At 38.6% G+C, this 19,885-nt stretch overlaps 2 protein-coding genes across 3 annotated transcripts in view; one reads left to right on the top strand and one right to left on the bottom strand.

Annotated features, from left to right (window-relative positions):
* The window catches only part of Polr3g (RNA polymerase III subunit G), a 33,195-nt gene extending 29,107 nt beyond the window's left edge, over window positions 1-4,088 (top strand). For both annotated transcript variants that reach the window (XM_027401798.2, XM_027401797.2), the window contains one exon: window positions 1,839-4,088. In XM_027401798.2, coding sequence (XP_027257599.1) covers window positions 1,839-1,925 — 87 coding nt within the window. In that variant the 3' untranslated portion in view covers window positions 1,926-4,088. The remainder of the gene's footprint in view (window positions 1-1,838) is intronic.
* A 4,113-nt stretch (window positions 4,089-8,201) lies between these two features.
* Lysmd3 (LysM domain containing 3) lies at window positions 8,202-17,897 on the bottom strand. The gene is made up of 3 exons (XM_027401795.2): window positions 17,758-17,897; window positions 12,935-13,200; window positions 8,202-9,601 (listed from the first exon to the last, which is right to left on the bottom strand). The coding sequence occupies exons 2-3, from the start codon at window positions 13,187-13,189 to the stop codon at window positions 8,939-8,941; spliced, it is 918 nt and encodes a 305-aa protein (XP_027257596.1). The 5' UTR covers window positions 13,190-13,200; window positions 17,758-17,897; the 3' UTR covers window positions 8,202-8,938.
* Window positions 17,898-19,885: the final 1,988 nt, after the last annotated feature.

Raw genomic sequence — 19,885 nt, 5'->3', positions numbered from 1 at the left:
TATATATCTGTATTTTATTAAAAAGCAAAACTACAGAGAAATGAGGTTGAGGGAGGGACTGAAAGTAAGCTCCCTTAGAGGTCTTCTCATATTTCATTTTGGTGAATAAAGTGTAATATGTCATCTGGTAACACATGTTAAAGACAATACTTCTCTTTTGATGTTTTGGATATTTAGTTTAAGCAGAAAGCTGGAACCCAGTGGAGAGCCTAGAGCCACCCAGGCTGTTGATCTCAGCAGGCTCCCCAAAACATCCCTGCTTCAAGATTGCTAACAGCTCAGTGTGAGCATCTGAGTCACTAAACATACTTGGAATAAGTCTGAAAGACAAGTGCCTCTTGTTTGATTGGGAATGGCAGGGTTCCTCTTTCTCTTCCTTGCTTTGTGTATGAATTTGTTTACTTATATCTCCTTACATGCATAGAGCCAAGGCCTTATTTACTGTGTAGCTTCATTTGAATGCTCTGCCATTCACCCCTCTCCTAGTAAAAAGGCCCCAGGCTTCAGCTTGGTTTCTGGACGTTTGTGGAGTTCTTGGCATCGGAGAAGCTAGGCCAACTTTATGGCACTACAAGGGGCTTGTGTTGGATGCACAAACTCGCAGGATTTAGGGAAGACAAAGTATTCTAAAATACACAAACCTGCACATACATTCCAGATGTTTAAAAAGAAAACCTATAGGATAAAGCTGGTATTCAGAAAGCTTTCTTTTGAGACTGTCATCTGTTTCTACTGTAAATAGTAGAGATGTAGAGATAGGGGGTGGGGTTGGGGTTGGGTCAGAGGCAAGACAGGGTCTTGCTGTGTATGTAGTCCAGGCTGGCCTTGAAGTCTGCAGCTCTTCCCCTCAATCCTCCTAATCCTTCCAGGTGTGAGTCACTATGGCTCTTCACTGCATAGCTAATTATCCAATGATTTTTTTTCTTACATACATCAGATCCCTGCTTGTCCACCCTTGTCCTTCCTTCCCCCAATCTACCCTAGATCACAGATGAGCCCTTAGCATTGTACTGTTTCAATTCATCCCTAAGTATCTCAGTGTGGACACAAACTTAGGGCTCTTCAACATCACAGTATCATGGGAATCAATATGATCCAGTATCTAACTACTTTTAAATTCCCCTGAAAAAAAAAACAAACTTTATTACAATCCATATAGACTTCATATGTAGCAAGTAGCTGAGAAGTCTTGTTCTGTATTCAGATGGGTTTTGAAGTTTTGATAGAAGGCACGCATGTCTTTTGACTCATTTCCAGGCATGGTAGTCTTACTCAGCTACAACTGAAACATTGCCAGAAGCTGAGAGGAATGTGGAAGGATTCAATGCGGTTTCCATGGGTTGGGTTGGAAGGAGATTGTACTTTGATAGGAAATGACAGTCCTTCTGATGACGCTGTTACACTTTGACCTCTTGCCTGGGCTCTGAGGCAATGTAGACTATTGATGAAAACACTTATTTCTTGGTAGTCAATGCATTGTGGAATAAATAATCAGTGTCTCAGCTCCTAACACCCCCGAATCACTCCACCAAGGAGTGCTGCACTGGGCATCGCCGCTTCGGTAGAAGCACAGCCCTTTCTGTGCTCTTAGCTGGTTAGCACCTGTGCACTGTAAGTAGTACTGGGAAGAAAGTGGAGCAGGTAGAAACGTATGGAAACCGCTCTTTAAAAGCAGAGCTGTCACAAGCACAGGCTTCCTCTTCAAGTCTTCTGTATTTTCTTTTTTTTAACCTCAATTTGGTATTTATAAACTAAAGAGATGTTATTTTTTTGTGTGTTGTATTCTAAAATGTTTCTAGTTCACTTTATTGATTTAAGTACTATATCCTTTCACTTAGGAAAATGACTACATTAACTCCTACTTCGAAGATGGAGATGATTTTGGTGCAGACAGTGATGACAACATGGATGAAGCAACCTACTAGCCATGGGATTTCTCTCTCTCTCTCTCTCCTCTCTCTCTCTCTCTTTCTGGTACAGCTTCAAGCATTTGGATTTGACTTACTTTACTTCTGATAAGATTAAGTCTATATTCTCTTTTGTTCAGTGTTTCATTTGACAAATTCTTACCTAGCTCTTCAGAACCACTTTATGTTTACACATGTGACCTTACCTCCTCACCTCTGCTACCCCCTGGTTATGTAGTGGAGTTGTGGGGTTTTTTGGTCTTTGTTTTATGTGGATTTGAATGTGCCTGAAGACTTCTAGCATCGCTCAATCTGTGTTCATACTTGAAAAAGATCACCCATGCTACCTGCTGACCTTTGGGAAAGCTGTTACTAGTCTTCGTGGATTTCTATTGATATTGCACATGGAGCACTTTAAAAACAAACTGGAAGATGATCTCTCTTAGCTGGTATATTCTGTTATATCACACTAACTGCATAGACTCACCATGTTCTTAACAAGTGCAGACTTGGGAGATGAGAGTGTTGGTGGTAGGAAACATGCTGACAGCAAAAAGCAGTGACTGAGGTGAGGTAACCTTCACAGTTTACATTTGAGCCAAAACAGAGGCTGGAAGGTTATAAATGCTTGGCTTTGGGGATAACACCATGCCTTACAATGTATGAATTAATGATTTCACTGTACTAAGTTTGGTATCTTCAATTTGTTGAGTTTATGGAAAAAAATAATTGAGACATACTGTTTAATTCTCTGCTTTATTTAAGTGGAAATAAGTCCTGGTTGTATGTACTTCATGATAGAATGATATCCGTGAATACAGTAAAGGGCAGTGCCCTCTGTTATATAATACCAGATTAAGGAACTGCAAGTCAATTATTGAATCATGGAAATGAACTCAGGTCATTCTGAAATTACAATTGATTCTTCTTGTCTTAACTTACAGGGTGACTCCCCTGCAGTTTTATATTTTGCAGAGAAAATAGCCAGAACCCTTCTCCTCTAAGGATTTTTAACATGCCAAAGATTTTCAAGAAAATGTATATTTGCATTTCAAAACTAATATATTAAAATTATCTACCTAAGGGATGAAAACCTGCTTTCCCCTTTGGGGAGACTTATCACTTATTACCTTCTGACCTGGAAACAGGGAGCCCTGTTTTTTCTCTCAGGATCAAGATAACCTTGAAATTGAGCTTAAGTTTGTGTGCCTTAGTTTCTCCGCTTGTAAACAGTTTCCTATAAATTTGTTCAAACACTATCCAGAATTTACCAAATATGCCATCTTTTACCTTACAGAAACAATGGTGTCTTAAATTTGATTTTTACCTTGTAGACACCTGTACTGTGGAAAGTGAAATAGTTGTGAGAAACTTTTTTCTGTTAAGTTTTAGTTTGTTTTTCTGAACTTGTATCTGTGTTAGAAACTGTAGTTAATTTGTACAGTCTGGAGAGATTCCAACATTCCTTTCTCAGGAGAAGGATCACTTTCAATGGCAATACTTCTTCAAATACTTCCAGATGGGTGTGATGGCCAGTGGCTTGTCTGTATAGTGCTGTACTGAACGCATGTGACTTATATCCAGTTCCCAGGAGCTTATCTTATGTTTTAGGATTCTAAGTGGAAGCATGAAAAGTCTTTCAGGCTCCAATGTATTGGGAAACTTCCATGAAGTTTTTAGTGTTGATGACAAATGCTGTTGTTTAGGAATAACAGGTACTTTATTCTTTTACATTTGGCACCAGAGTCAAATATGTAGTTCACAGGTGCTCTATTTTCTGTTCCTTCCCGTTATTACAAATCTTTGTGTAACTGTCCATATCTGGGAGATGCACTGACAATACCTTCTTCCCTAGTTTCCAGTTTGTCTTCATTGTTGTGTTCCCGGCAAGGGCCAGGAAGCTCCTTTCGGGCAGGACTTATTCTGGGGCACCTGACATCTCCTCTAAGGATGTCTGTCCTCCTTTGAAAGATCAGTTTACAACTTTAAACATACTAATTCTGAGATGATTTTTTTTTTTAGGTTGCTTTACCAGCATAAATCTGTTTTCTTGGCTTAAGCTCTGAGACTGTGAAATTACTTTATGGAGATAACTTCTTAATGGTTAAAGTACTTACTGGGACTGGTGGGTAAAATGTCTTTAACATTATCTTAACAAATAAAACAAATTGCAACAATGTTGATTTTTCTGTATTTGTTTACACTTATAAAATTTAAAAAATAAAATCTGGGCCTTAATACTAAGATGGTTTACAGTGAACATTTATTTGGTAGAGAAAACTAGTTACTTCTGATTTTTCTCTGCTAAAGTGACTTCATTTATTGAGCAGGGACAGTTGTTGAACAAACTCCCACCATATACAGCAAAAGAAAATTCTTTCCTTTAATTGGGCAGGGAGTGCATGCTCACTGTTTTCTTTAACAGTGTTGCTGGAAGATGCCAAAGCCTCAGAGATTGTTGTTCCTCTTTCCATCCACACCTTCAAGTGACAAGTGTCAAAGGAATTGGAGGCACAACTGTAAGGTCACGTTGCTTTAAAAATAGAAAAACATGAGAAAGATCAGTTTCCCCTGAAGAACTTTCTCAATTCTTGTATGTATGTATATATGCTTTGTATATGTGGTATGCATCTAAGTGTGTTTGCAGTCAAAGGCTAGGTAGTCTTTATTACTTTTCATTTTGAGGGATCACCAATCCCACTAACTTGTCTGGCCAGCAAGCCCAAGAGATGTTCTTGTCTCTGCCTCCCTTGCATTAGGATTACAGGTGTGCAGTTTTTACAGGAGTGCTGGGAATCTGAACTCCGGTCCTCAGGCTGTGCAGGAAGCACTTTACTGACTGAGACTTCTGAGTCCCTAAGATTTATACTCTTGAAAGGAAGTTTTGCTTTATAAACAATTGCAGTTTACATATAGAGCATCTTATGAGACTGACTCGGTTCTATAAGCATGGCCTGGACTTACCACGTCTTATTTACCAGGAGCACAACTCCCCATAGCCATTTATCTAACACTTAATGATTTTATGTTCTATAAATAATCCAGTGGCTACCAAGTGTAACAAGTGGGAAATCTGAATCCATAAATATGTGGCAATTTGAGTTTATACCCAGCTGGGATTCCACTAACTACAAAAAACATTGCCCTGGAAGGACATGTCCATTTGTGAAATAGTGGCACAAGCATCATGGAAGTAACCAACCACTTTTCTAGTTAGATTTAAGCCTTGTTCCACTAGATGAAACCCACACTTGGCCAAAACACTACGGTTAGACATGTCATAATTCTAACAGAGAACTTATTATGCTTGTAAATAGATTGAATATTAAACTCTCAACTCGGCTGAGAAAGCTTCTATATGCGATAAATTGTGACTAACTATTGCACATATCCTTCCAAGACTAGGGATCATTGAGGAAGAGAATGTGGAAAGATTCCAACAGCTAGAGACAGTAGATTGACAGAGCAGTGTAGCCATACCTATGAACTGTTGGGACAGCATGGACAAGATGTGCAAGCTCAAGCCAGATCAAATGCCAGCATGAAAAGGGAATTTGGGCACACAATCTCAATTCTAGCCATGGAGCAAATGATAAATGATAGACAGAAGTTTAGAGAAGAGTCAGTTTTCTGTCAGAATATATCTCATGATAAGTCAACCACCACACTCCAGTGGAAGGCATGCATCCAAGAATATTTGAGGCAGCAAATTGGTCTCTCCCTCTCTGTGTGTGTGTGTGTTGTGTGTGTTGTGTGTGTGTGTGTGTGTGTGTATTAAAGGACACAAGGTTAGATACAAAGGAAAGAGGTGAATCTGGGAAGAGTTGGGGGGGTGAATATGAACAAAACTTGAAACTCTTAAAGAACTAATGTGACAAAAATGTATTTCAGGTAGCTTGAAAAAAGAAAATTAAAAGTTTGCTTTATTCAATCTCATGCAACAACTTCCATTTTCAAATTGATTAATAAAATATAAACTTTATTAATATGTTGCATTTCCTTAAAATATGAAAACAAGGCAAAAAGTTTAAAAACCAGTTTTACAGATGTACATGCTAACAATGGTTTAATACATTTGTAACTATATAAAATACATTATACAAAAGATTTATAGCTTTTGCATACATAAAATGAATTAAATAAAGCATTCATATATTTCTATGATCTAACAGTGCAATATGCACATACTTAGAAAAAATACTGATTTCCTGAGCAACAGAGTTGTAATTCAAAATCAGAAAGAGTCCCATGATAATGCAGTGTTTAAATAACTCAACTCTAATTCTAATACTCTGAGACTGGGTCTCCACTTATATTTCTAACCTCATCCTTCACATTTCCAGTAAGATATTAAAGAGGAGTAATCAGTTACTAAAGAGTGGTTGATTTGATGAACTTTCCACACCACCAAAAAGCATAGTCCAGAAAAAGGCTTTTAAGAATCAAACTCCACTGGAAAAGAAAATTTGAGATTGCACGTTCCTTCCTAATCCATAGAACTGCCAGCAGACCATAACTGTGTTTTGCTGAGAGGACAGTGAAGATATTTAAACAGCTATCCATTGATTCAAACCAAACTCAACCACACCTAACTAGTCTTTAACAAGTCAAGAATTTGTCCTAACAATATCAGATTTTTCTTTACTTGCAATTCCAAATTTTTAAGTGAACTAGTATCAATGACTTGACTCAGTGCTCTTACGCTTATAACTGCAAACACACACAAATTAAAGCCTCAAAGCAAATTCAAGTAAGGGCTTGAACATGATCCATAGTATCAAACAATGACAATTGTACTTATGTTGTCTAGAATACAATGAAGTTTGCAGTTGCCAAAAATTTGCATACATTTGCAAATGTATATTAATATATTTTCCGAAATTCTATTAAATGCTTAAATTTTTTTCTTGTAAAGATGAAAGCATAATTCTACATATAGGATTATATTCAAGTAGTAATTCTAAAATATAAAGGAAAAGGAAATTGCTTGGTTGTTTCCTAAGGATGTGTTGTATTTCCTTCAAAAAGGATGTTCAAGACAAATGATTTTAACCAGCAAGTACACCCCGTCGTCCTTTAATCATAAGTTATCAAACCCTCCATTACAATTCCAAAGTAAAACCAGCAAAAAAGGGATCAGCAACTTTATAATTTCAAGTTTGATGTAAACAAAGTTTTTCTAAGGTTATGTACCCTGTGCTGCTGTCTTCATTTTCTACCCTAAAATTTCATTTTTCAGCAGGCTTCATAAATATTATGTAAAGTAGCTATGTTAACACTGAGCATAATTAAAGATCATACTCATTTTCAAAATGCATGTGGTATGTTAAAACAATTAAAAATTTATTTTAACTAAGATATACTAAGGGAATCAGTTTACTACAACTTTCCTATTAAAATACTTTAAAGGTAATTTTCTAAACCTCTTTGATATATGTAGGGGCTTTAAAATGACGGATTCCTTTGTCTTTTCTTAGGTGCTTTTTCTTCTCAAAGTATATAAAACCCCAAATATAATAAATATGTATTAATAATTCCTTGTATCAGGATTGGAATTTGATATACAAAATGTTTAAAAAGCTGAAACATTGTTTTAAGAAATAATGTCCAGAAAGTGAGGTGATATAACATATTTTAAGGTATGCAGTTTATCACACAGAAAACAAGCGGTCCAGATTTAACCACCTGCACTTACATTTTAAAAATACACTTTAAAATTAAACGCTGAAATCCGCATATAAATGCTTCTTAGCCAAATTGGTTGTCTTACAGTAGACTTAGAAAATGCCACCACTAAGCCCTTTTGACTGATCTGCACAAGTGTGGCCTCTGCTTCTCAATTTGATGGTGCATATTAGGTGGCAGTAATCTAAATTGGAGAATTTTCTTTTTGAAAAGCAGAGGTCAAGGGACCACCAAATAAAGCAATCTGCCTGCTGCTAATATAAAATTCTTCTTTACTCATTTTTGCTTAATCAATCATTATTTTCTCAAGACTTCAGAGGCAGATAGTACAAATTGGTTTACTCCACTAACTTATGCTTAAAAGTGAAGATAGACAAATTTACATAGCCTGTGGAATGATAGCCTATGGCAGGAAATCTGACAATGTTTCCACTTTAATTGTAAAGTGTGTATGAACTTACGTAAAGTGACATTGTAAGGCATTAAGTGTAATTAAGGCATGTTACTATTTATAACAGCAGTGATTAGTCACAGTATGTAAAGAGAAATTTGCTGAATATACTTTTCTGTATAACACTTCATCAAAGAATGACAAAGTGCTTCCAAGTATCAGATACAAGTATTTTTCTTTTTAATGATAAGTGGAAGTGAGGTTGGAGAGCCGGTCCTAAAGTATCCTCCTTCATGGACTAGGTCTTGACCTGGTTCAGTGTCCTTGTGATCAAATGGCAAGTTTCCAACACTAAGACATTATTCTGGGGTCTCAAAATATTTAATCAATTTGTTAGCCTCTATTATAGAAATTATAAATTATGTTTCCATATCTGTTTCTACATTTGTTTTCCTAGCATGTGTCAAAACATGTTTTTAAAGTTTCAAAATTGAATGTTAAATACTTGGTATCATAAATAATTTTAGAATCAAACCTTTTAGAACAATGTTCTGGTGGTATGGTAGCGAATTTTCTTCAGCTATAAGCATTTGAAACACTTGACATGAACAACCTTGAATTAAAAAAATAATCTTTTAAAAAATAAATTTAAATGTAACTAATCTTGAATAAGAAAAATGAGAGCATCTTCTAAGTTAGAATTCCTAGACATACATTTAAATTAATTTCTGCTTTAAGAACTGATAGGGCAGATGAATTCTGACCAGTCTCAATATAAAAAGCAAATGTGTGTATTATAGATGATCCATTTGTAAAAGGCTTAGGGATTCCTAGGATGGTAAAAAACGAAGCATCTTCGATGTTCCTAGATTGACTTCGAAGCAGTTTTTTGAGGTCCCTGAAACCCCATATCCCATATGCATACTTGATCATCAACACTGACTAGAGCTCACTGCTACGTTTTGTGTTGAGCAGCAGGGGACTGAGAATCTTGCCTATATAGTCTGTGGTCATCTTGTTGACCAACATGTATTCCTTTTGTTGGAGCGATTCCATTTTCCATTTCTCTGTTCTGTGAGGGAGGTGTGAGTCCTGGATGCAAATGTGAAGAGCCCACTGTTGAATGGTGACTAACATCTACTTTAGCTAAAATTTCATAATACAGCAAATAAAATACTGGTGTTATTATACCCACTATCAACATTATCACTACAGCTGTCCACCAACCAATTCCCCAGTCTGCTCCATAGTAGGGATCCTTTCTGGGAGTGCTTCTGCTGTCCGGTTCAAATCGGATCTGCTGTGCCGTTAAGGCAGAGACGACCTCGTTCAGGTTCTCCTTCTTGGTGTCTGTGCACTTTACTATTTGTTCTATGTCCCGATCCACTTCTTTCAGGAAACTGCCAGCTGACTCACTGGAACAAAGAGAGTCCTCGGCAGCCACCGTTTCCTGCCCTTGAGCACATGGAACGAGTGGAGGATGAAAACCTTGTCTTCCTTTCAGAGGATGAAGAGTTTCAGTCAAAGAACTAAACTTTTTAACTGGAATTTTGATAGACCTAAGGGCAAAAAAGTCCTGATCACTGATGAGATTGTTAACTCTTTTGATATCTGCTACCTGCAAAAAAGAAAAATGCAACATTCAACTGAATTCTAAAACTAGATATAAAACCCTCATCCATTCACTTACTTTAGAGGGAAAATCATTGAATTTTATTCTTACTATTAGTACTGGTACCACACCCAGATTTTAAATTTACTTGTATATGAGAATTCTAAATACTAAATTTATCTAGTGTTAGGAAATCACCAACAACTTTGTATCGTCACCTAGACAGTAGTAATACTAGTTAATATTCAGATATTTTGTCATTTTTCTTTGTACATCATACAAATTTACCAGAGGTAATGTATATTGGCAAGCAATTTGTGAATAAACAATTACTGGTACTAATATTCCATATTTCAACCTGGCAACTGGAGTATAAGCACATTAATTTACCCGAGTTAAAAGGGCCATATTTTAGCAAAACTAAAATGTCATCAACACTACAAGCACCACGATTCTAGTTATCTCTCAGCAGGAGGAAAAACTGCACCAAATATAATAAAGGCATTTTTTACCACTCTAGTTGGTGCCATGAACGTGAGAGAACAGGGCCTAAAAATGAGACAGTCTAAAGTCTAATGCAGTAGCCAACTTTATTCAGAGCATCAGACAATTTATACTATGAGGGTTAAGAAGTATATACAATCACAAGGACAAGCCACATATGACAGAAACCTGTTTTTCCACAGAGGCATATGAATAGCAACAGCTGAAGTAAACTTACTCCCATCCACTGCACCTGGGAGGAGCACAAAAATGTTCCCAGAACAGTTCCATGTTTTAAAGACACTGAGGTCACGAGACTCTTGTTTTTCCTTGGAGTGTTCTCAGGAGCACTCAGAATCCCCCATTAGTGAACTGTGTTTCAGCAGGCATCTCTGTGCTACTTTCAGAGATGTTGAACTGTGAAATGTTGGTGTTTAATATGCAGTTCACCCACTCTCCTGTATTCTGAAGTTATTTTTCCCTGAATCCTTCGGTGTCAATAAATTAGGCAATTATGCCAACATCAGGCTCATAGTTTCCTTATATACATTCTGTAATTCCTATCTGCCCCATGCCATTCTGATGGGAAAAAGGAAGGATGGATGTTTCTCAGATTACCAATGAGTAAGCCAGGTTCTCTCCCTGCCTGTGAGTTATTAGTTCTAGGCGTTACATTTCAGTCAATACTTCAAGCTCTTATCCCATGCTACCCCACTAATGGCAAAGCAGTATAATGAGTCTAGGGGGAACCTTGGTCTGCTCAACTCCATGGGGGATAATGCCACTCAGTAATACAGAGCCCTGTTGGAACGTGAGAAAGGGTGCACACAGATTTCAGATACAGTGGCTTTTAGGTGTCTGAGATGCGAATGATCTTCAGCAGAGGTAAAGACAGACATCTAAAATGGAAATGAGAGAATGTGAGACTGGAAATGTTATGGGGAAAACTGAGAGGAGAGCACCCTGAAATACCAACATTTGAGGGATATGGAAGAGAACTGAGCCAAAAGTGGTCAGTAAGGCAGTACCACATGGTGGTCAAGAATACACATCAATAAAGCTCAAGTGTCACATTCTAGCTGTGTGTTTTAAGGTGAGTAACCTTTCTTGCTACTCCATTTCCATACCTGTAAAGTGTCAGTGATGACACTCTCTACCTTGGAAGGCTGGTGTGAATACTGATGGGTTCAAATACTTGGAGTAGCCATCTACACAGTATCATATGATATTAGCTTTTACTGAATATTAAGTAGCATGAGACTCTGAAGCCTGCCTGCAGTGTCAGGTCAAGCAGACTGTTTAAAAGGGAACAGTAAACAGAATCAGATTAGTGATCTGTACTTGGAAAATGGAAAAACATTTGACTGGACAGTTCTCTTTTGTTTTTGGATGACTACCGGAGAGAACTATAGACTAACAAGGAGATGAGAGAGTAGAGTACTTATTGCTTGTCTACTTTATCCCAATTTATCTTAAAGCAAATGAAGACTCAGTAGCAAACCCCAAAGTATGACCCCACTCTATTTTTGGTTGTGAGTCCAGCCTTTAACAGCTGAGTTATCCCTCCAACCCGACCCCACTCTATTTTAATTTCTCCTGCTTTCCTAAGAAGTGCTAGGTACTCTCTGAATTTGGCATCTAAGACTTATCATATACCTAAGCTATATCTCTAATTATGCTGAATATTGTTTTCTTGGCTATGTTAACTAACCTGAACACATTAAGAATTACAGCACTGGATCTTTCATTCCCCTCATCACTGTTTTGTAACAAGCATATTTCCAATATAGCAATAACTACTATATAAGCAACAGTAAGTCCATTTGTGAGCTAATGTTTCTTTGCAGGCTGAGTATTCATCACAAGGGAGCACTCACAAGGGAGAGAGAACCATGAGCAAGAAGCTCTCTGTAAGCTCAAGCTGCCAGCATTCCTGCTTCAGTCCTTAGTGACTCTAAAGTGAAAACCAAGTGCTCCTTTCTCTAACTTACCAAAAATATATTCCAATAAAAAACTTTATTAATCTTTAAATCTAAAGCTATAATTTATTTTGACATGCTATGAGTAGCTGGATTAATTACTTTATTCAGAGAACCTCATGGTTAAAGAAAATTTTTTAATCTTATTTAAACCTACATACATACATACATACAGCAAGTGTATAAAAATGTACGTTCTTAGGTAGTATGACAAGTCACCAGTAAAGAGATTTCAAGTATACAGATATTTTATATTATGAAAAATTCTATAGATGGAAATATAAAAAGAGAAGAAAGTGATACAGAATTTCACTTTATTAAAAAGAGCTCTCATGTTAACAGTGAAAACAAAAGCAGGGGTTTAGGAGGCTGTGGGGTTAGTTGCATGTGCTGCTCTTGCACAGGACCTGGGTTTGGTTCCCAGCACCCACATCAGGCAGCTCACAACTACCTGGAACTCCAGGTCGAGGTGAACCATTGCCTTCTTCTAGCTACCAATAAAGTAAGTCTATAAGGTTATAAAGGATAGCCAAGATCCAAAAAATACACGTTGGAGAATAGTACATGGTATATGCCAATTTTAAAAGCAAAATACAGCAACCTTTATCAGCCCCCAAGTACTTATCTATATAGATAATTACAAGCACAAAGAGAAACACACCAAAGTGACAGAGTGAATTAGTAGAATTCACAAGGTCACATAAAACGGTAAAAAGGTCAGGTTCACAGGCATGAGCTATATCTGTTCAAAGAAAAATGAGCAAGCAGGAAAGAAAGGAAGGAAGGGAACACAGAATTACTTCAATTCTGGTTGGGTTAATGAGCAAATAATTGATTCTGGATCTATTTTGCAAAAATAAATTAAATGAAGACTTACCGTACAACAGTACTGAAGGGCTACTGCATTTAGAGTGTCCCCTTCCTGTATATCTTTTGTTAATATAATGATGTCATCAAGCCTGTCTCTTGATGTGCTTCTTCGAACCTTTTCCTTTCCCCTGGACCGAAGTTCATACACTTCAGCATCTTCTTCCAACACATCATTGTCTGTACAATTTCCAAAGGTATGTACCTGGCCACTGGCCTGAATGCCTGGGAGGGAAATAGTTCGATTCTGATTCCTCCCTGCCATGATGTTATAATCTGAAGGAAGAAAAGACAAGACCTTAGAATGCCACTGATCCATTCCATTGATTTACATGCACGTTACACTCCATATACTACTTTTTCAAATAATTGTTTTTAGTTATGTAGGGGTGGAGATTTAAGTTCTGTAACTGTGAAAGTACAGCCAACAACCTGACAGCAGGGACAATGGCATGAGAAGAGGTCCACTAACACAAGGCTTACACGCTCTACACAGAACTCTTGTTCACCCCTTACACTTTTACACAACCCAGGTTTATAGGTGTATACAACAGGTGTACAAGAATAATTTCATTTTAAAACCATTATTTGGTACACTATAATTTTAGCATTTATTAAAAGACAAAAGTAAATCTGAATACTGAGATGTCCTCGTGCTTGTTCCTTTCTATATCATGAATTCAATCTGTCTCATGTCACTGGCATGGTGCGTGGGTAATGGTGCTTGCTGCCAGGCCTGATGACCGAAGTTTATCTGTGTCCCACATGGTACAAGGAAAGAACCAATGTCCACAAATTGTCCCCTGACGTCCAAATCCATGATGTAAAAAAAATATATGAAATAATAAATCTTGGCTGAACTTTTGGTACTATACAACACAGAATTTTCAGCATTTTTCAGTTGATCAGTGAAATGTTTTAGAACAGCCAATGCTGAGAATGCCATTTCACTTAAATGTCAGTACAAAATGTCAGATGTTTATTTCAAAATCTCAAGCCAAATTCATCTAACAATTTCTCATAAAAGCCAAGCCAGCAACTCTAATAGAATTTTTTATTAATTAATTAATTTATTGAGTGTGTGTACTACCATGAGTAGATGTCTGGGTACTTAGTTTTCTGCTTCCACCATGTGGGTTCTGGGGATTGATCTCATTTCTCCAGGGCTGGCAGCAAGTACTCTTACTTATACACTAAGTCATTCTACCAGTCCTCTAAAAGCAATCTTTTCAAACAAGCATCGTAATAAAATACTATTCAAAAATATACAAATTTGATGCTTACATGCTGAAACATGGCAATAAGAAAATGTTAAACATCTTTGTTTTGTAACGGAAGCAATATGCTTCTATGGAGTGGGGCACTGTTTCCTGAGAGCTGTTGGTTACCATCATGTGATGTGATGGCATACAAAGTGCATATCTGCAGAAGCAGGGCTGCAGGGACATGGTGAGCACTGCAGATATGTCAGACACCTGAATCGATGATTCGCAACTGATCTTTGGTTATTCTGCTCTCAGAACCCTTTTACTATTGCCACATATTTCATGACCCCACATTAAGTTGTGTGACCCTAGGAGTGGTTGGGACCCTGTTTTTTAGAAGCTAAGACTGTCTGGTGTGGTGACATACACCTTTCATCCCAGCAATGGGAAAGCAGAGAAATGCACATATCTCCATGAATTCAAGGCCAGTCTGGTCTACATAGTGTGATGCTGTCTCAAAAAAAAAAAAAAAAAGATGCTGTGATTAAATGAACCACATATCATAAAGACATGGACAACTACATTCAAAACTAGAAAAATTACTTTATTTTCATGTCAAAATATTAAATTTATATTCTAATACTCTGAAGAAAATTAGAAAGTTGTCTAATTTCTTAAGATTTTTTTGACTGTATACAACTTGTAGTTCTTAAGGGATTAAAATGTGTTCTATATACATACACAATACTTCTATGAATTCAAATCTTTCTTGTTCGCATTTTTAAAATTTATTATGTACTGTGTTCTGCCTGCATGTACACCTGCAGGTCAAAAGAGGGCACCAGATCTCATTATAGATGGCTGTGAGCCATCATGTAGTTGCTGGGAATTAAACTCAAGGAACTCTGGAAGAGCAGTCAATGCTCTTAACCTCTGAGCCATCTTTCCAGCCCCGTCTTGTTCTGCATTTGACTTCTCATGGGATTAAATGCCTCTTCACTTCTAACTCACTGGATTGTGTTAAATTCAGAATTAAATTTATTACAGTACAGTATATACTCTGGGTCATGTTAAATTCAGAATATGTATTACCATGCATCATATACTCTCAGTTATAGATCACAAGTTTGCTGTTCTTGGTTATAGGTCACAAGTTTGCTTTATACTTGGTTATAGGTCACAGGTATGCGACTGAACATCAACTGAGAACTGGGCTAAGAAAAAGTCATCAATGAATACATCTTTACTTCCACTATCAGCATGCCCTCATCAATTTGGTCCAATTCTCACTAAACACAAGATCCTAAAGAACAAATTTCACATCCAGTTTTGGCTTCATTTTAATTATCCATGTAAGCCAGGACAGATGTAGTAAGGCAGGCTCTGCAGGAAGAAAAAAAGAAAAAGAAAGAAAGAAAGAAAGAAAGAAAGAAAGAAAGAAAGGAAAAAACAAATAAAAAAACCTTTCCAATTTCAATGTCTGAGAGACATGAAACAGGAAGTTAAGAATCCATTCCTAAATGTAGTACCCTTCCCTTAAAATATGAAAGATGAAGAAGAGCCAGGCACAGGGATGGGGTGTGATTATTCTGCCAGTTAATTTTCCTTGTCAATTTGACAGACACTAGAATCATCTGAGAAAAGGAAACTTCAGTTGAGAAAATGCCTCATCAGACTGGCCTGTAGGTAAATCTGTGAGGAATTTTCTCAACAGACGTGGGAGGGCCTAGTCCACTGTGGGCAGTCCCACCCCTGGGCAGGTGGTCCTAGGCCGTTTAAGAAAGCAAGCTGAGGAAGCTATGGAAATCAAGCCAGTAAACACTGTTCTTCCATAACCTCTGAGTGCCTGACTTTGTTTCCTTCAATGATGGACTGTGATGGAGATGTGTAAGCCAAAGAAACCCTTTCCTCCCCAAGTTGCTTTTGGTCATGGTCTTTATCACAACCAAAAGCAAAGTAGGTCAATTATAATGAATTACTCTAAGACAGCAAAATCTACGCAAGTGTATTATCTACACAAGTGCGTAATCTCAGTGAAGATAAAATCTTCCAGCAAACATGGAAAAGGAGTGCCCAGGGGTGGAAGAAACCATTAAAATATTATGTCATGGGTCTTAGATTGCAAAATGAAGTCTAGAAAGATGTATTCCTGTTTTGAATTCTATGGATGAGAAACAAGTAAAAACAAAATATGCAACGGGGTGGAGGGTGATTGCAAGGAACAACAAAAAGAACTCCAAACTCACATGACAAAACATTATAATCTCTATGTGAAGAACATACCTAAGTTTCAAAACGATTTCATTTAATTAAATCCAGTCCTTAAAATCCAGTTTCTAACCTTGCTTTAGAAATCCAAAGGTCTCTATTCACATAACATTAACTAATAGCCACACATGAGAAGCTTGATTCAGCTGTTGCCACAGGTATTGTGTTATTTATTGCCCCAAACTAATACTCCTAATTTGACAGCCCCAAATTAAAGAAAGCCCACATTTCACATATCAGTAGCAATTTAAAGTCAATATCACATCTGTTTCTTCAAGGACAAGCTTTATTTCCATTAAAAAAAAAAACACACCTATACTGTAGGGACTATCTGTCAGTCTTGTGGAATCAATCAGAAGCAAGCGGTATACATATGGGTACTATCTGGTCAACTATCTGTTTCGTATTCTCAAAAGCCATCCAAGATCAGAAAAGAGTCAACATACAGCAACGTGTAGGTGGTTCTGTTGTCCTAGGTACACTGTCCCTGTAAAGCTTGCTCCCTGACATTTTCAGTACAGCTATCTAAAATTTATTGAGTAACACCTAAAAGCCATTTGAGACAAAATTTACTTGTATCCATCTTTTTCGTCACGATAGGTTCGTAACTGGGAAAAGAAAGATTTGCACCTTGATCTGTCTGACAGGGAAGCTGAATACACAGCCTGGACACTCAATGTCTGAATAACCAAGAATTGGCTGTACTCGTCTGTAATCAAAGTGCCAACCTACACTTTGGCCCAGGCAAGTGATATCATCAAACTACTAAAGATTAGGAAGTACACAGTATCCGAGTCATCAGGCTCAACTCTCTTCACGTCTCTGAATTCTCTATGGAATCTGGATTCGTAAAACTAGAACAAGTTGCATGCTGCTGGGCTGACAAACGGCCCGAAAGTGATCATCAAGGGATACAGCATGTTTTCAACCGCTCAGCGACCTCCCGAATCCCTAGGTACCACACAGCAACTGCTACTAGGTGTTCGGTCTTGACCTTAGGCAGGGAGTGACAGACGACTCTTAGGGCACAAGACAGTTCAGCACTCAGGACAGAATCACCTCGGTCCTATCACCAGAGCCAATTTTAAACTAAAGCAACAACTACAAAACTTCCTGCCTGTCCATTCCACTCGTTTATTTTTATTTTTTCCTTTTCCTCCGGCCGTCCCCTTCGAGGATTCCATCTCTGATTTACAAGTCGCAGTATCAGACTGGGACGCTAAGGAGCAGATGCTATGGGGACCGACTGTGGCGGAAAGGACTTTCCGGAACCGAGGGGTTATCGTCCTTCCCGAACCGAGGGCAGCCCGGCGGTGACCCCGCCGACGTCCCGGCCCGGCCCGCCCCCAGCCACCGTCACCTGTCCGCTAGCAGGGGCGCGGCGACACGGTCACGTCCTCCAGCACAACCGCGGCCCCGAGGAAGTTCATGACCGACTCCAGGTTCTCGGCTGTCCCGGGTGCGCCTCTGCCACCGTCGCCGCCGTCCCCGCCTTCCGCACCGACAGCCGCCGCCACGTCCGCAAACCTGCGGTACGTCATCGCGTAGGGTAGGCGGAGGTGCGAGGGCGCGGGCGGGGGCGGGCAGCCCAGAACCCTGGCGGCCAACCGCAGGCCCACGCTAGCACGCAGGCGCGCCGACGCCGCTGGGGCGGGGTCTGGCTCCAGCCACGCCTCCAGCCACGCCCCATCGGGGCCGCCCAGCCCGGTTGGATCCCTACTGTTTGCAGATTAGGCGAGCCCAACCTCCCAGACCCCGAATAAAGAAAGACCACGGAGAGGGCAGGGTGAGGGTCAACGGAGAGTCGCTGTACATTTCTCCTTGCTCGGTATCTAGAATTTTCTTCCCGGTGGATCAGAAGAAAGCACAAGCTCAGTGTGAACGTTCCCCTTTTAGAAAATGGAGCTTTGAGCCCATAGGGCAGCAAGACAGGCAGAGTGCTGGGTTGGGAGTAGTCTTGGGTTGGTAGGTGAGCAGAGTGAGCCATCTAGAGCCAAGCCCGGGAAAGCTTTTGCCCTGGAACTTCACACTGAATGAGACAAAGTTGTCAACAACTTGTAACTAACCTACTGGGATTTGAAAATTAACAGGACCTCACTGGTAGCCAGTGTTGCACTATCTGATGACAGGGAAATAAGAACTATGTCTTCCGACTTAATTTTTATCACAAACTTACTGAAGGGGTAGATGAAGTGTTTGTATTTATGCAAATGACTGTGCAGCATTGTAATGGTGTGTCTGGTATTTTGTGTTGGCTACAGACACTGCACTGTGACTACTTACCTTTTAGGTCCACATTGCTTGAACGCCGGATGTACCTTACTTCTCTTTACAGTCTGAATAGTTATTACTTATGAAGCCTTTGGGACTCCTTTTCAAACCCTTTGGGGGGGTGTTTGTTTATTCGATTTTTCTGGAAAGTGTCTCTGCAAGGGTTGGGGATTTTACTTACATTGCATTAAGAGCCTTTTATTCGAAAGGATAGGCACTATGCACCGTGCCAAACAATGCTACAAAGATCTCTAGGCAAAGAAAAAAATGAAAAGAAGAAAAGTTTGCGGGAGCTATTCTGTGCCCTGTTGCCCCTGTGACACCACTGTCTGTAACCATTTATCACGGAGACATTTTCTCATCAGGAGACAAAGGATATATTCGTCCGTGTTGTGTAGGGCTTCCCCTGTTCAGCCCTCATGAATGTTAATGGAATGAAACCTTCTTTCTGCACGTAGGTTACTTTTCTTATTTTAATGTCAATAGGCCACAGAATTCTTGGGAGAGTCTGAGCGATGGAATGAATTCCAAGCATTGGTACCTGTTCGCTTTGAAGGGACAGTCTACATGATATCTGCAAAGCTTTTAAACAGTTGTTTGCATCTAACAAAAACTGAATAATTTATTTGCTTACAAAAAGGCCACAATATATGTATATTTTATCATTAGACTATACAAAAGAAGCAGTTAGCCATGAATTTTGGCTGAATTCCAAAAAGCTGGCCAGGAGGGAAAAGTGTTTGTCTTTGGAAAACGGATGTTTCCAACAATCCAAAAGGTCAAAGGGACTCTTCTTTTTTTCTTTTTTTTCAGAGCTCATTTGATATATTTTCCATTAAAAGGCTGTAGTTGAAAGTACATGTGTTTCTAGGAATTTGCATCTGTGTCACTAACATTAGGTTGAGCCCAAGTAAATGTTGTGTGGCATAGAGTGTGAATTGATAAAACCTGTGTGAGGAGGGCCATTTGTTACTATGCATTACAATTAAAAATGGAATTGGCTGGGCTGCAACTTTACTAAGTAATTACTTTAAATTCATTTACAGATACAACTGAGTAAGATTTAACAGGTAAGTTCAGGAATGTTTACTACAGTAATGGCCAAAAGGAAAAATAAAAAGTGTTCAACATTGTTAATTGGATACTTTGGGTTCATTAAAACACTGTAATATTTGATCAAAAGATTTAAGTTTATTTACAGATTTATTTATGAGTTT

This window comes from Cricetulus griseus, chromosome 2 (genome assembly GCF_003668045.3).
Source record: "Cricetulus griseus strain 17A/GY chromosome 2, alternate assembly CriGri-PICRH-1.0, whole genome shotgun sequence".
In the NCBI taxonomy this organism is placed as follows: domain Eukaryota; kingdom Metazoa; phylum Chordata; class Mammalia; order Rodentia; family Cricetidae; genus Cricetulus; species Cricetulus griseus.
This window is presented reverse-complemented; position numbering and strand designations above follow the sequence as displayed.